The sequence below is a fragment of the Lonchura striata genome, chromosome 12 (genome assembly GCF_046129695.1).
Source record: "Lonchura striata isolate bLonStr1 chromosome 12, bLonStr1.mat, whole genome shotgun sequence".
Lineage (NCBI taxonomy): Eukaryota > Metazoa > Chordata > Aves > Passeriformes > Estrildidae > Lonchura > Lonchura striata.
The window spans coordinates 8,079,772-8,096,113 of record NC_134614.1 but is presented as its reverse complement, the minus strand read 5'-3'; the positions used below and the strand labels follow the sequence as shown (position 1 = coordinate 8,096,113).

At 48.6% G+C, this 16,342-nt stretch overlaps 1 protein-coding gene across 2 annotated transcripts; it reads right to left on the bottom strand.

Moving 5' to 3' along the window:
- Window positions 1-5,701: 5,701 nt before the first annotated feature.
- Window positions 5,702-16,225, bottom strand: C12H3orf18 (chromosome 12 C3orf18 homolog). 2 transcript variants are annotated; one of them, XM_021529148.2, is made up of 5 exons: window positions 16,148-16,225; window positions 12,430-12,827; window positions 11,098-11,123; window positions 9,503-9,632; window positions 5,702-8,251 (listed from the first exon to the last, which is right to left on the bottom strand). In XM_021529148.2, exons 2-5 carry the CDS (start codon window positions 12,661-12,663, stop codon window positions 8,171-8,173), a joined length of 471 nt encoding a protein of 156 aa, XP_021384823.1. In that variant the 5' UTR covers window positions 12,664-12,827; window positions 16,148-16,225; the 3' UTR covers window positions 5,702-8,170. The 2 variants fall into 2 exon arrangements, with proteins under 2 accessions (XP_021384823.1, XP_021384824.1); XM_021529149.3 differs by lacking the exon at window positions 16,148-16,225 and adding an exon at window positions 13,209-14,413.
- Window positions 16,226-16,342: the final 117 nt, after the last annotated feature.

The window sequence follows — 16,342 nt, the reverse complement described above, 5'->3', positions numbered from 1 at the left end:
GAGATCTCTGAAGGCTGCTCTTAGAATATCAGGTTTATTAGGGATGGAAAAAGGTCTTGCTTGGAGCTGCCAGACGCAGCGTGGCAAGGCCTGAGGGGATGGTGGAGGGGAGAGACAAGGGGTAGAGAGGATGCTCGAGGAGAGGGTGGAAGTTCTAAGAGGGGAGAAGATCCAAGAGAGCGTCTGGCCCCTCAGAGACCCCTTATCAGGGGGCTTCCAGGTGGGCTGGAACAAGACTTAGGCCAATGGGGTCACAGACACCTGATGCTTCAGGGGAGGATTGCAGGTGTGGGATGAACTGTACATTTTGGGGGTTGAGATGGAACAGTCCATTTGACTTTTGGTCCTGTCTGTAGGTAAGGGTATTGTCCAGCCAGTAGGGGGGATTGTTTTCATCCTGGCTGTACTATTGTGAATCTTCTGCCAGGCAATTATATTTATCCATCCTTCCCAACACAGTATGAAACCAGGCAATCCTCTGGAAAAGGACTTAAGTTGCTATTTGCTCAGGAGCTTGAGATGGAGTGGTAATCCTGGTTTAAAACTTCTGACTGGAAAGGGGAAGCATGCTGTTCTGGTTTATTGGAAACTGTAGGTCCTGGGGCTTGTCTGCAAGCACAGGGCAGCTGTAGCAGCTTGCAGACAAGTAGCTTCTAGATTAACCCATTCCATGGGTCTGGTTTAACTGGGGTATTATATGCCTGCAAGTTTTTGTGCTGCTCAATGCAGAAGGCTACTACTCTGAGATTTGTTAGCAGGAGTCTGTGATCTAATGATCTGCTGTAGACATAGGCAGAGCTTTGGCCATTGAGGGCTTTGGTGGTTTTTTTTTTTTCCCTTCAAGGTGAGGATTTTTGAGGTGCTGCACCAGGGACGGGATGGGAAGGTGCATGTGGCCTGCCCATCCTGCAGGTTGTACATTGCACAACTCTGAGTGGGAAGGAGATCTGTCCTGGACTTGGTGAATTGGTGAAATAAACACTGATTCGGTCCCTCAGTCTGTTATGGAGAAAATCAAGATAGACAGCAAGAGCTGCATAAGAAATATGCAAGATTTGCAAGTCTCCAGTGGGGCAGAGAGCTGCTTTAAAGCCAGCTGGTATTCTTCCCCATGGCATTTGCCTGGGGGTCTAGCTCTGCTTTTCCCAAGGCACTGGTTATGGGGGTTATCCAAGAGCAGGCAGGAGCTTGTTAATGGATCAGGCTCAGTTGTGTTGCTACCTGTAGATGCTGCCAATCACAACTCCAGCATTAACATTTCTGTTTTTCTGGGTCAAGAAGTGTTTGGGGTTTTTTTCTGTGAGTACCCTTACTGAAGGATTGATGAATCTCATTTCACAGGCTCCTAAGCCACAGTGGCGGATGTGGTTTGTCTGAATAACTATTCTTGGCTAATGGACTGTAGATGTGAGGGGGAAAGAGGTTGCTTTATGGTAGAATTTCCAAGAGCCAGTGCAAAGCCTAGAAGCAGCCTTGGGATCTTGCTCCTTTTTGTCTATCTTGCTACCCCTGCATTCTTTTTCATACAAACTTTGTCAGCTTTGTTTCCTCTGCTGCCCCAATGGTCACCTCCTGAAAGCCAGGGGTGAGGCACAGATCACAGCAAGCCTGTGTAGCCAGAAACATTCCCCACTCACACCATTTCCAGACATTCTGCACATCTACTTCCCTGGTGTTTAATATTGGGTAGGGCACTTGGTGTCTCATGAGGATGCAAGGAAATACGTAATTGCTGTCAGCAGAGGTGGTTAATGAGTGTTTGCAGAGCAGAAACCAGACAATTTGACACAGACTGTCACTTCTGGGCCCTCAGTAGCCTCATGCTGCCAGGGAAGCCATTTGTGTCAGGAGCTCTGTTTATCCTGGAGCTGGTACAAGAGCAATGGTAATGTTGTTGTGGAGACCTCTGGTTTTTGGGAAGTAGATCCATGTCACCTGTCAACCTTGTACTGGCTCTGTAAGGGGTACTGGGCAGCAGGGCTCCTGGACCCAAAGCTCTAACCCTCTGTCTCCTGTGATCTTTCCTTTAGATATCACTGGAAAAGATGGCTCCAGGTCTGGCAAAACCACTGGTCCTAGTAGATGTCTGAGTAACATCCCTGCTGCAGCTCAGTAGTGTCCCAGCTGTTCGTGTCTTGCTGAAGCCAGAGGAGTGGAAAGCAAACAGGACTTTTAATGTTGTATTTTAGATTCTTCATTTGTGATAATTTTAGCCAAACTCTCTCCTGTTGCCTGTGGACTTGCTTACCCTAAACATCCAAACAAGGATTTAGGGGAAGAAATGGCAAATTACCTTGTTGGAGAGATGCCTTTTACAGTTTGTAGTACATCTTCTGTGAGTATAATAATTTCTCTTTAAAATACTTGGATAACTCAGTGCCTTACCCTGCCACAGAGAGCAGTATTTCAACAGAAGTTGACTCAGCAATACAGCTACAGGAAAGGAAATCTATTTACACAGCAAATGGCTGAGCTTGTCTGCCATATCACCTCTGGCAGACTGATGGAGCAGTGCCAGGAGTTAAATCTTGCTGTGTTGCCCATAGGGACTGTATCTGAAAGACAGCATTTGAGTCCTTTCTTGACTATTTCAGGAAGAAAAACCTTTATGGCATTCCCAGCTTGCCCTGTACTGCTGTTCCAGTGGCCAGTAACTTGCATGCTTTAGGGGAAAGTTTGCACCCTGATGTCTTAGGGATTGATTCTGAAATTTTTCGCTTAATGTGATCAGCTCAGGGCCTTCTCTAACTTCTTCTGGCCTGGTGGCTCTCCCCCCGAGTTTGATAGCAGCTCCAAGTGCACAGTACTTAAGAGCTTAGTCACAGCCCCTGGATTTCATCTCTTCAAAGGAGTGTCTGTAAAGAACCAGTTACACAAAAGTTGCTTCCTTGCAGAGCCTTGGGATTCAATTTAAATGAGTTTAAATTCAGTCCCTAACGTGTGTGTGTGGGGTCCTCTAGTGTCACAACTATGCAAATAGAAGCTGCTGATAGTTTTGGGAGACAGCCGTAACCAGCTGGTTTGAGATTGTTGCTGGTTGCTCGCAGTTTTACACTGTTTTCAGATTTGTGCTTTTGGTGTCAGAGCTGTTAAATTCTGAGGAATTGAGGGTGTTTCCAATATCCAGTTGCAAATAGTGAAATCCCGGTGGTGTTTTCCATGTCCTGGATGTTCTGCCTGCCTATTAAAGGGACAAAGTGGGTATTTCAATTATCTCTGACAGGATGTAAAATTGTCTAGCTTTACTGTGTTAAATATTTAAACAGGACATAATTGGCTTTAAATTTATGGTGGTGCATAGCAGAAACCCATGAAATGACTGTATATATTGAACTCATTTATTATCTTTTCATCAGAGTTCTGTTCCCTTGGCAAGCATTTATTTAACAAGAAAATGTATGCAGAATTAAGAAGAAAGGCTGATTGGAGAGATAACGGGGGGAGAAGTGGGATATTTTTTTTTCCTTTTGGGTCGTTTTGTCCAGTCCACCTAGTTTAGTGCTGATGAATCCTGATCCCATTAATTCTGCTTAGTAGTGATGACAGTCCCAGCCCTCATAGCTCCCCAGTTCTGTGTGGTATCTGGCTTCCCTAAGGCAGACCTCTCTTGTGTATGGAGCTTGGTGGTCACAACACAAGACTGCATAATAGATTATCTTTGTGCCTCCACTACCAAATAGCAGAGAAATCAAGGACTAAATGGATTAGATCCACAGGGACTAACCTAAATCCTGTGCTATAGGATGAGCTGTGTTGCCAGACACAAGGAGTTTGACCCCCAGCTCCTGTTGTGGGGATAACTCTGGGTGGGACATGACACAAGTGAATCTGTACTGTTGACAGTTACATGAGAAGGTGCAGCTGGTGCTCCCCTGAATTCTGCTGCTCTTCATTGCACTCAAAAGTTCAGCTGCAGCTCATATCTGCATTGAAAGGCTACTCCAGTAGCAGACCAAAATATTTTACCAACTTCTGTGCCTGATTTTCAGTTGATTTGGCAGGTTCAGTACTCTGTTTGCAAGGCTATATTGCCTGTTTAATTAACTCCTGCTACTTGAGAGCAGTAGCTGTTGCAGTGTGAGACTGTAACTTCAGCTTCTAAATGGATTAGGAATTACATCTGTAAGAGACTCAAGCTTTTCCTGTGACATCAGTCAGTCTTTTCCCAGCTGGTAGCATAGAATAGGGGTGCACACTGCCTTGGCTAGATAGTAAATCCATCTGCTTAGGTCAGCAGTATTCCTCTGGGAAGTGCATGCAAAGTACTTCTCTTAAAATTAAAAAAAATCTAGTCTTTGCTACCTCTTACCACTTTACTGAAAAAACACAGTAAAGAACTTATTTCCATAAAAATGCAAGTGCTGGAGGAGAACAGAATTCCACTCTTTTAGGAGCTCTTCTGTGTATAGTTGAAACCCAAGTCCCCAACTTCCATTCTAATTCTCTGTGTAAACTGGAAGCTAAAGTCAATGCCTATGAAAGGTGGGCAGAGTTCCAGACATCTTCAGGGAGCTGGGATTTCACACTGGATCACTTGAATTGTCTTCTTTGAAATTATAGATGTTCTTATTTCCCATATAGGTAGTTACCTTTTCTGTGTAGACAAACCTACCTCTACGCAAGTGCATGTTGAATGTTTTTAAGCTCAGGCAGTTTTGGTGTGACTTGGCCAGAAATAAGAGGTCATTACAGTTGGTTAAACCACAGGAGGCAAATGAGGTTTGTTGTCTAGCAAAGTTTGGAAGTTTCCCGTAAATGGTTTTGGTGAAGGCATAGAGAGTGTTGGCAACTTGCAAATTAGCCTTGAAGTTTGTTAAATAAAGGTCTTAAACAAATGCCCCTCAGGCTCCTGCTCTGCCTCCTCCTTGTGCAGCACCCTCAGCACACACATGGCTGGATATGGTGAGTGTCTCTTGACCTGGACTTTTGCAGATTATAAACAAAAATTTGATTGTTCAGGAGAAGCCCCAGATTGATGTGAAAACAAGAAATAATAAGCATGAGGAATCACACATGGAGAAAATCAGACAGTCTCCTAAGCCCAAATGTGGGTGCCTAATTCCATCCTTTTGTGTGTCTTGGAGACTTGATTGAACACAAGCCAGTTCTGCTTCACATGTGCACCCAGAAGTCTCCACAGTCGAGTCTTTCTCCCCCACATTGTTCTGTGGGCTATACAGCTATTTAGCTTTAAATACAATTAATTCTCTGCCTCTGCACTGCCTCTTGAGCTCATCTGACAGCTTTCCTAACTAGTCCCAAGTTTTGGGGCTGTGTGCCAGATGAGTCAGGAGCAAATATGAAATATATTGACAGTGTCATCATGTTCTGTTCCCCTCAATGAGAACAAAAAATCAGAGCTGCAGGTGAGCTGATGAACGCCTGGTTTGTACAGGAATTCAGCTTAAGGGTAAGTTGGGATTTCTTTTTGTACTCTGGATGCCCAGGACTGGCAGCTGGAAGCTCCTTCCCTCCTGACTTCTTTAGCAAGCCTTTCTGAAGGCATCTGAGTTTCTGTGCTGTAGAACACTAAACTTTGACCTCCAAAGAGCTTCCCCTTCCAAGTTTTTCACATTTAGTTCAGTTTCTTAAAGAGCAGGAGAATTTACTGCATGCAAATTACCAGCAGATACTGGGATAACACTCCAGCAATTTCTGTGGGAAATTGCAAATGACAGGGGGAAAGACAATCACACTAGACTTTCATGTAAATAGTTTAATTATATTTCAATGCTTTAAAACACAGAAACACTTGAATTAAATTACATCATAATGCTTCTGCTAAATTATACATCCAAGAACTGTGAGAGGAGGCGCTAGGGAACTAAAAGAATATGAGCCCAGCAATTACCCCTAATATTCTTTTAGTCTTATTATCTGTACTTCTTTACTCTAAGGGCAGTCATCACAGGACAATGCCTACCATCACAGGGAGAATGGTTCAAGAGAATTCCTGTGTTGGTGTGTTTGTTGTTGCACTGCAGTACACAGAGCTGGAAGAAGGGCACACACTGGGCTGAGGCATTGAGCAAACGGCTCAGCTCACACTTGCCTTTTGTTGAGCTTACAACCATTGAAATTCCAATTCTAAGTGTTCTGGGGAAAATGCTGCAATTTAAGACAGCTGGACATCTCTACTGCCCTGTGCATCCCTGTGCTGCTACAGAGCCTGGAAAGGGGATAGGCAGGGAAGAAAGAAATCAAATGTGTGGCTGCTCTCAATGAGCACTTGCAGGAGCTGGGAAGTCTGTGTGTGTGTTTTGGGAGGTATTAGTCTCTCAGCTGATCGCTGGGAATGCCCACAGACAGACTCCAAATTCTAATGACCTAATCTGCATTACACTGAGTATTTGTACCCCTGCACTTCCTTCCAGCAGCATCCCTGGGGGCAAACAGCAGCAGTCTGGGAGTACCTCCTGCCACATCTCCTGGCAATGAGGACTGGGCTGTTTTTCACACTCCAACCCCTAATATACTCCCAGAAATCCCTAGTTCTAAAGACAGCTGGATACTGAAAAACTCAAGCAATTTAGCCCTGCAAAGCTGCCCTGAGGAAAGCTGGAAGAGGGAAGGCTATTAAGGAGCTGTGCCCTGCAGGGGTCAGGGGCACAGGCTCAGGAAAGAGTCTGCATTTAATGAATATGAGAAAAACAATCACACAGGGGAAGAAAATATTTGGGAGAACAAAAACCAACTGGCAGGTCCAAACTTGCAGCAAAGCACATGATATCTGAATTGCCACTCTGAAACACCTCCTTGCATAAACCTCTAGATCTGCATTCAAATATTGGCTTGTCCCGATTCCCTTTTAACTGGTGCTGTAGATAGAATAAAATCTGATTGACAAATGCCTGTAACCACACAAAGATCATGAGGTGATCAGGGCATGGCTGGGCACTGATGCTGCTCCCTGGCTGCTGTGCTGGTCTGCAGCACTTGGGGCCAGTGCCCACCAAAAGGCTTTCAGCCAACAGACCCCCACACTGCACTGCCACATGCCAAGGTGGCCAGAGACCCCTTGGCACTCTCTTCCTCCTGCAGCCCTGAAGGATGCACAGGCAGAGATGCTTCAGGGCTACGGGGAAACCCCTGGCTTACCTGTCTAGTCCCACCTACCTGTTCCTAGCAGGTAACTCGAGCAGAGGCAAAGCTCTGTGTTCCCTTCAGCAGGAAGAAGAGAAGGTTCTGACTGCAGGTCCTGGCAGGTAAGGAAGTACAAACCAGCTGTTAGTCATCTCTGGGGACAGACACTGGGCTGTTGTTGAGCCAATTCATGTTTTTCTTTTTTTAAAAGAAAGTATTTCAAAGCTTAATCTTTTCTCCTGGATAACGCTATGCACTGTAGAAACTTTCCTGAGCCAAAGCAGGAAGGGATAAATGGTACTGGCCCAAGCAGTCTTATTCCTAGCTCAGCAGCAGGGCTCACATACCCAGACAGTGATAGTCCCTGACTCTAGCTGTGTGAAATCCCCTCTGTCTATACAGTAGCTCTAATTTGGGATATTCAGCCACTTCCTCAGATTAAGATGTTATCAGCCAAATCTTCACCGTTTCACTTTTTCAAGCCAGTGAACTCCCCATGCTTCAACACCACCCTAGTGCACATTTACCAGCAGCCACAGGCCTGGGAGGGGATAATCCCATGGTTGTGTTCTCCCTGCTGTGCCCCAGGTCACCCCTCAGCTGGGGCAGGCAGCTTTCCTGGCTCAAAGAGGCTTTGCCACCAGTCCCCACCCAGGACTGGCCAGAGCTGTGGTCACTGCATAGAGAGGCTCATCCATCACTTTCCTTGGGGCCTGGGCACACAAAGCCAGTGAAGTTGTTCTCTGAAATGTGCACCTCTCTCCTTCCCTGACCCAGAGAGCACAGCTAATCTAAACAAAGCAGGCACTGTTCCTAAGCACAGAGCTTGGCAGGTGGTGTCAGGCAGTGCCAGCTCAGAAACTGGAGCTCAGGAGCTTTTAGTGCTAACACACACACCAGAAAATCACCACTGCCCTTACAGAGGGTTTGCTTCCCAGAGTGATGGCACTTCCTATGCCCATGTGTAACACAAACCAACAGGTGACCAGCTGGGCTCAGTGGATCAGCCATGCTTGAGGGAAGTCACTGCTTTGTTGGCTTCATCCTCCTTGTTCTCAGCAGGATCCCGGAGCAGGGCAGGTCCCAGTCATGCATTGATGGCGTTGGCCACGTCAGTGAACACGAGGCGGCTGGGTCTCTGCAGGGCTCCCTGGCTTGGCAGCAGCACCTGCAGGGCAGCAGGAGGGCTGAGAGCCAGCACAGCACGGCTGCCTGGGCTGCACCTTGGAAGGTGCAGGGGGGGCTGCCCGGCTCACAAGGCCTTAACAAGGCTGTGGCAGGAAAATACAACAGGCTGGAGAGTAAGTCAGCACATCCATGCCAGTTTAAAATCCCCACATCATTGGATTATTGGGTCTCACTATTTGTATATACAAAGCAGCATGAAAAGGCTTGAGATATCAAGAAGGCCTGGAAATGTGCCTTTGCCTGAACTTGAGCTGTTGTTTTAGACTATCCCTCTCTTTTAACATTGAACTTTTAAACTCTTGAACTCCCCAAGCATTAGCAAGATCTGAGGTATCCTGCTGGACAGTCTGTCCTTGGAGAGGATGATTCTGGTTTTACTGGGCTGAGGCTAACTCTGGCCTTACAATTTTCCCCCCTTACCTGGGCTTACTCCCTGGTAAGTCCCCTGTGTGGATTAGTAGAGGGATCTGATGTTGTCCTAGTATGTACTACTTGAAGAACAAGATCCTTTGCTTTTATACACCAACTTCCTGCCTTCCAAACCAGTATATTTCATGTTGGTCATCTTTCATATTCCAACACGTCTCCTTTGAGGTCTTTAGCAGGTTGAGAATGTCTCAAGGTAAGTATTTTATAATTACAGTTTTATTTATTACTTCCTCTTTTCTTTTCTGCCCACACCAAGCTTGCTACAGATTTTCTGAAGGTATAGTGTGTGGAAACTGAGAACTGTCTGGGAGAACTCCTGCTCCTGGATGGGAAAAGCAGGGGATGACATGGGCAACACAAAGTATCTGGAAAGGAATGCATGAAAGGAAAGGTATGTCTGCTCCAAGAACAAGCTGTGTCACTGGGTAAGGGACATCTGTTCCAACCAATCCTGCTGGCTCTTTTAGAAAAGGCTTTTTGTGTGGTAGTGGTGACAAAGGGAACAGACAACACTGTAAAGCTGGACCCAAACAGTGGTGAGAAGCCCTTCTTTCCAATTTCTCCTACCTCTTGTTACACTGGGCAGGAGAGACTCCTGTCACAGACTTGCCTAATTCCTCAGTCCACCCTAAGCAATCCAAAATTCTCAAGTCCCTACGTCCATGGCTGGCAGAGATGGGGAAGTCCTCCTGAGGTCTAATGTGGCTTCCTACCCTGCAACCCTACAAGATCTCTTTGGCCCTGTAGGACAGCAGTGCAGGTAGCAGTGGCTGCAGTGGCCCTCCTGGTGGTGGCTGCCTACCTTGCTCTGTGATGCCTGGGAAGATGCTGCATCTCGGCCGTGCTCCAGCAGCTCCTGCTCCAGCTCATCCTGTTCCTCGGTGGGATCAAAGTTGTACATGGGCATCAGCTGGTGCCGTAGCTTCTCCAACCTGCCCGAGGGAGGGGAGGGAGAGGGTTGGCTGAGAAGGACAGAGCTCAGGCTGCTTCCCCACCCCACTGCTGAGGCTATCTGCAGGCTGCTTCTCCTGCTGCACAGGGATTCTGCTCCTGTGGCTCTTGCTGGATGAGGCTAAGAACCTACTACACACAGCTGGCAGGAGTGGAAGACACCCAGAGTGCAGTTACAGGGATTAATTGCCATCACTAATCTATGTTGGCAGGCATTTACACACAGAGGAATCAGGATTTAAGTTCTTGCAGACCTTAAAAGATTAGGCTTTATGTGGAGGGACAAAAGAAACAGTGGAACATACTGGCTTGGCATGTTGTGACTTCCCCCCTGTCCCTCTGCCCACACCAGCCTGTCCTGCCATGTCACAGTCTGCCAGCAGCAGTTCACTTCAAACTCCAGTGGCCTGAGAGTACTTTAACTCTGGGGCTGAAGTACATAAAATTAAACAGAAAATTATAAACAATAAATAGAAAATAGGAAAAAGAGAGATTCTCACAGGGAGCTGATGCTCTTGTATCACTGCTCCAAGAGACAGAGCTATGAATTACTACTCAAAGGGTCACTTCAGAGCTGGATGATGGAGGGGGTGGCTCCTGGGAGAACACTTGAGTCCTGCCTTTGGCTATAGCTGAGTTTTGGAGTAGAAGGAAACACACAAGCAGTTACTGGCAGTGTCACCACAAGTATCTATTTTGGCAACTGTTAGGATGACACATTCTTCCTCTGCTTCTCTCTGGGCTTAGCAGCACAACCATTATCTCCAGCAGTGCTACTTTCACAGGACAAGCATTGGCTGCTCCTGCAGCAGCACCCAGACCTGGGCTTTGGAAATATTACAGCACTTTCTGGAAGTGGTCTGGCCAGATCTGCCCCAAGGAGTGAGGGAGGGAGGAGGTACCACAGCTTGTGGATCTTGACCAGAGTCCCTGCTGTGAGACGGAAGAATCAAGACATGATTCTCCCTGCGTGCTGCTCTCCTCTCTATTTTCAGCCAGGAGCTTAGCAAGGAAATTAAGACATTAACTCCTGGGCTGAAGCTGCATCTCTGCACTGTGCTGCTGCCAGTTGCTGTCACTGCCTGGGCTGCTAGAAAACAGGAATCTGGGAATGGCTGAAACCTGGGATCTACACCTTTCATGACGGAGTTCCCAGCTTCTTTATGCACCCATAACCCTCCCCTCTGTCTTGATGCATCTCATAGGTGAAGTGTGATGAGTTCCTGACCTCCTCCTGCTCAGCCCTATCTTCCAAAGCTGTGGAGTCTTTGACACTCTGGTGTCAGAGGGATGCCCAGTCCCAGGAGTGCAGTGTGCCAGCCTCAGTCACGCAGTGCTCTCACACAGCCATGGCTCACACTCTCCCCCATCTCCCTGTCTCCTCCTGAGCTCACACTGCATTTTGAAGCACTGAGTTCCCTTCAGCCAATAACAGATCTTACTTACCTCTTCCTCTTCCTGATATACAGAACCTGAAGGAAAAAAAGAAGCATCATTGCAGCAGTACCAGTAGGATGGGGAATAGCTGAGAAATGTTGGGCACACAGGAAAGAGGTAGAGAAGGCTGTGCACCAAAGTGGGGGAATGGAGAGGTGACAATGAAAATGACACTTCATATGCATCACTGTGAGCTTGGCAGCACATCATGTCTGACACTAAGTGCTCAGTGGCCTGTTATTAGGTGTGTTAGTAGGAGTAAGAGTATTAGGTGGATTATCAGGTATAGCTCAGCACGTTTCTGTATCTTGCAATTTAAGTGTGGATAAAAAAGCTTCCCTTTGTGATTTTCTACAGCACAGAAGGGCTGCTACCCCCTCCCCAGTACAAAGGAAGAAGCAAAGAGGGAGGGCATGCTCAGGGACTTGCCTCTGTCAGCCTGTGCAGGGAAGAAAGGGAGGCTTTGGGCCTCCACAGCCTTGTTCTGAGAACTACGAACACTGGATGCTGCTCTTGGGAACTTTTGACCATTTCCAGGTTTTCTTAGGGGCTTTTGGAAAAACTCCTCCTGAGGCCTGCAATGAAATTTTGCAGTAGACTCCTCTGATGGCTGTATTAGTGAAGCCCTTCCTCATAAGAGGAATGGGAGCTTGCTGCTACCTTCTGTTCTCTGTAGGCAGGGAAATGATCTGGTTACATAAAAGGAGAGCTGCAGCCTTTGCACTGCCTGTGGTGAGCCCAGAACTAGGGTTTCTCAAAGCTTCTGCCCATAGCATTAATGGCAAGGTTAGTGACACACCAAACCCTCAAGGACTGATACCCAGCATGCAGAACCTTGGAAATGCAGTCCAGGGTGAGTCTTGCTAAGATGGATTCAGGCCACTTTAATTCAAAAAGAATTTACCCCATGTCCACAGCAGGGACTAACATGGTTTCAACAGTCTGCTTGAAAAGTTAATATGGACGAACTTTCTTGTGGGGCCCAAGGGAAGGTTTAAATCAATGCAGCTGTTCCAGGTAACAAGTCAGAAGAGAATCTGCTTTTTTTTCCTTTTAACTGAACTTCCTATAGCTATTAAAAACAAATACTGATACTACATATAGCTGCTCCGAGGCCTGCTGAGCATCCCATGTGGACCAGACCTCAGGGAGACTGCAGAAATACTAAAGCACTTGATAAAAGCCTTAAAAAGAAAGGAATCTCAGGAACTATCAGTTCCCAGCAGTTTTGGGTGAGACTTTTAATAGAGTGCAAATAAATTATTCAGTGCAAATCAGTCCTAGAACATCTAGCCACCCTCCACCCTCAAGAGACAGGAATGTTTAGCTGGGCTCTCTTACCATTGCTACAGCCAACCCAATCACAGTAAGGATCCCAAAAGAAAGCAGCATGGTGTTCATGCCAGGTCCAGTGCTGGCCATATCTGGGATTTTGGTGCTGTTGAAACTGGTAGTTTCAGGGCTTAAGGTGGCTGTTTGTGGTACAGTCACATCCAGAGCTGTCCCTGGGTCTGGCTTGGCCGTGGTGGGGGTGCTGTGATGCAAGTCATGCACAGAGGGTGAGCTGTAACTCATCCTGCCAGCGCTTGGTAGCTCCTGTTACCAAGCTGTTGTCCTCTCCCATCAGCTACAGAAGTGCAGAGCTGCCCCCCTTCCAATCGAGGGCCCCACGTGAGACCTCTCCTGCAGCATCACCACTGATGGGTTGTCTTCAGGCTAGGAACCACAATGGACTCAGCCTAGGACAGAATGAGAAAAAGTGAGCAGTGCAGAGCTCTTGGAGACAGGCACAACCTTTCCCACAGTTCCCCAATTCACCACCACAGTTTTTGAATGTCTGCTCTAAATAACAAAAATGGTTTTTGAGTTTACTGAGAGCCCCCAAAGTCACGCCTGATTCACTTGGAGTTGGTGATAACTCTCCCACCACTACTCCAGCTCTGCCTCCTTGCAGTCCCTTGGAGATCTGTGTGGAGACAACATCACAACTCCTGCCTCTGTTGTGCCCCAGGCTGAACCAGGTGGTCTCTATCTGCCCCAGGATAGAGCATTTTCCTGCTTCTGTCTCTTTCTTTTAAATTTTGAAAAGTTGTATTGATCCCGTATCAATGGGAACATACCCAATGAAATGACACTCGGGTCTGAGGCATCCATATCCCAGGATTCTTTTTATTGAAACAAAGTAGGAGCTCCCTGTTGTGGTGAGTCCCTGCACTGTCCATTGTCCCAGTGCTGTTCACACTGTGTGCTCTGGAAAGGGTGGGTTACATCAGTCCTCCATTTAAAGACTTCATCTAAAAAATATTTCTCAATCCCTCATGAAAGCACCCACTCAAGCTTAGTCATGCACTGGCAATTATCAATATTAATTTTAAAATTAGTCCAATTTTGGATTGGAGTTGTGAAATTTGACAGATCTGTTCATGAGGAGAACATGAAAGGCTTTAATTGCTTCATATTTCTACTGTGCAAATGATCAAGAGTTGCAAAACACCATGGGATGAGCCTATGGGAAGTATTTGCACACTTTGTTTATAAAAGCACTGTATGTAACTTCAGAGCATCAGTTGCTTCCCTGAAAACACAACTACCTCTGGAGCTGAGCTGACCTGAGAACTTCTGTAGCAGTTTTCTGGTAATTTCCCTGCAATTTAGCAGACATTACATCTCTCGGCTGGAATGCAGCTGGAACAGAGGGGTTAGTGAGCTCTGAATAGAAAAAGATGTGCCTGCAAAGAGAAACAAGCCATTGCTCTGCTCTACTCTGCTCCATTCCAGGCAAGGTTACCGTGCAGTTCCCACACTGTGGTGCCTTACTGCTGTCCACAACTGCAGGAAGCAGCGTGATCAACATCTGCCACTAACAACTGGAGCTGGGAAACCACCCCAGGCAAGCAGCACCAGGCTCTGGTGTGGCCATCAGCAGCTGGAGTAGTCACCTCCAGTTGTCCTGCAGCTCCCTGAGCAGGTAAATGCTTTGCTGCTCATGCAGGGTCTGTCTCAGTCCCCTGGAGAAACTTTGTTCCCAAAACAAAGGGGAATTCTGAAGTGCCTGGGAGACACTGTCAAACTCCCTGGAGTTTCCAGAGAAATGTGAATCGTAGCAGTTCTGGTCTGGTCCCTTCTAACATTGTGCTGGGTCACAAGTCATTGCAGCTGAAGGGGACTGTGCCCTTCAGTGACCATTAAGCCCTGCACTCTGCTCAAACCACAGGGCACCTGGACTTCTCCAGCCATTCCTGACCACAGCAGAGCTCAGGTGCAGTGCACGCTTGGGCACAAAGATGGCAAATTTGAAATCAGTGTCACAACAGCAGCAGCAGTGACAGCCCAGCAGGGAAAGGGAAGGAATTATTGAGCAGATTGAGCATCTGCTCAGGCAGAATCCATCAATTTTTGCTATTCAGGGACACATTCCATAATAATAATACACATTTTTAAAAAGCCACTACCAAGGAAATAAAAAGTGGAAAAAGAGCCTAAATGAAAGGACTGAAGCAGGCCCAAAGGCTTTGCAGAGTATGGCTCTAGGTCTTGAACAGCTCCTAAATTTTGGAAACAAAATGGATTAGGCCTTCAGCTGAATGTGGTGTCAGTTCTGAAAAACCAAAAAAGGCTGAGTTGAAATAAGCCAGCTGAAAATCTGATTGAGGGAGAGTAAGTGCTTTTTCTTGCTCCTGGTATCCTGTTCACGCTGGAGGTTTCCCATGCCCACAGACCTAGCTCTAAAAGCAGTCCTGTGTCAAAGGTTTCTGACCTGGCTTAGACAACCACTCCTACGTTCAGACAGGGCTGTTTCTGCTCCCCTGCTCCATGCTGCAGGCAGTCAGACAGGGAGGCTGAGTGCAAGGACAGCCCAGGGCCCACAGCTTACATGGCAGTGCTGGAGGGGGATCATCTTTCCCCACCACCTTCCTTTCCCAGTTGTCATCCTGGTGCTGGAAGTTTGATCTGCAGGCTGGGCACACTCCAAGCCTCTGATGGCAGCTGCAGGCCAGGGACAGCTACTACCTATCACTGGCAGGTTCCAGCATAGTCCATGCACAAATAGAACAGAAGAGGAACCAGATCCTCAGCTGCTGCCAGCTGGCATTGTTCCACTGCCTGCACCAAGAGAGCTCCTCGCACAGCCAGGAGTGCTCTGTGCTGGGCTCTGCTGCCTCTGCAAATAAAGAGGACACGTTTGTTTCTCTCCCAGGCCAGCATTTCCAAACTGATCTCTGATAGGTGCTGCTGACTTCTGAGATGCAGAAAACTGCTTTGGGCCCCACCTTGAGCCTTTTCTGAAGTATTGATTTTAATCGCTGTGCTGCTCTTTCATTTTGGGTGGGATAGGAACAGAGATTTGTGTCACAGGGATGAAGATGGGTCAGAGTGTCTCTGGATGAAGAATAATAACAAGTATAGTTTCTTAATTACTTTGCCAAGATGAAGTATCGGTAGTAACTCAGCAATGCAAGCGGCGCTGTGTTGCTGCTGGCAACGGGATGTGGCTTCCCAGTGGGTGAACTTTTGGCTTCCCCCACCTCCTTTCCAGAGCCGAGCAGGCTCCAGCGCAGCGGGGAAGCCCCGGCCGTGTGTGCCCGCTGTCCCGGAGCCCTCCCGCTGTCCGAGAAGGGCACGGTCCCATCGCACCCCGGCCCAGGCGCGGGGACCCTCCGCAGCCATGTCCCCGCTCCTCTGACCCGCTCTGACACACCCTGCAATAGCAGCGACCGCCCGGTCCCGGTGCGCGCCGAGGAATTCCACCGCTGCCCGGGACTCCATCCCTGCCCATCCCGAGAAGTTTCCCGGCGGATAACGGGTTACGGGGCCCTTCCCGCCGCCCAGACGCCGCCGGCTCAGCCGCGGGCTCACAGCCGGCTCCCCCCTGCCGCCGCTCCGCCGGGCCCGCCCGCGCCCCGGGCGGACCGGACCCCGAGAGGCCGCGGCAGCCCCGCAGTGCCCGCGGGAGGGACGGGACGGCGCAGCCGGACACCCCCGCAGCGCAGCCCGGCCCGGCCCACCCCGGCCCTCCCTGGAAGCGCCCCCCGCGCCGGGCGGCCGGGCCGGCACTTACTGCGCGCTGCCGCCGAGGCGTCCGGTCCCCCGGGGCGCGGGCGGAGCGGCCGCCGGGGGCCGCGCCCGGGGCGCGGGGGCCGGGCCGCGCCGCGCCGCTCCGCTCCGCGCGCACCGCCGCCGGCCCCGCCCCGCCGCACAGCGCCCCAGGCCATTGGTCAGCGCCCGCCAGGCGAGGTTCGCGATTGGTCGGCGC

Bases quoted from the DNA above. Each gene is read 5' to 3' on its own strand.
- C12H3orf18 (XM_021529148.2), bottom strand. From the start codon at position 12,663: ATGAGTTACAGCTCACCCTCTGTGCATGACTTGCATCACAGCACCCCC. The intron at 11,124-12,429 runs GTAAGAGAGCCC...TTTTTCCTTCAG, and splicing joins TTGGGTTGGCTGTAGCAATG to GTTCTGTATATCAGGAAGAG. The intron at 9,633-11,097 runs GTAAGTAAGATC...TCCCTCGGGCAG, and splicing joins TATATCAGGAAGAGGAAGAG to GTTGGAGAAGCTACGGCACC.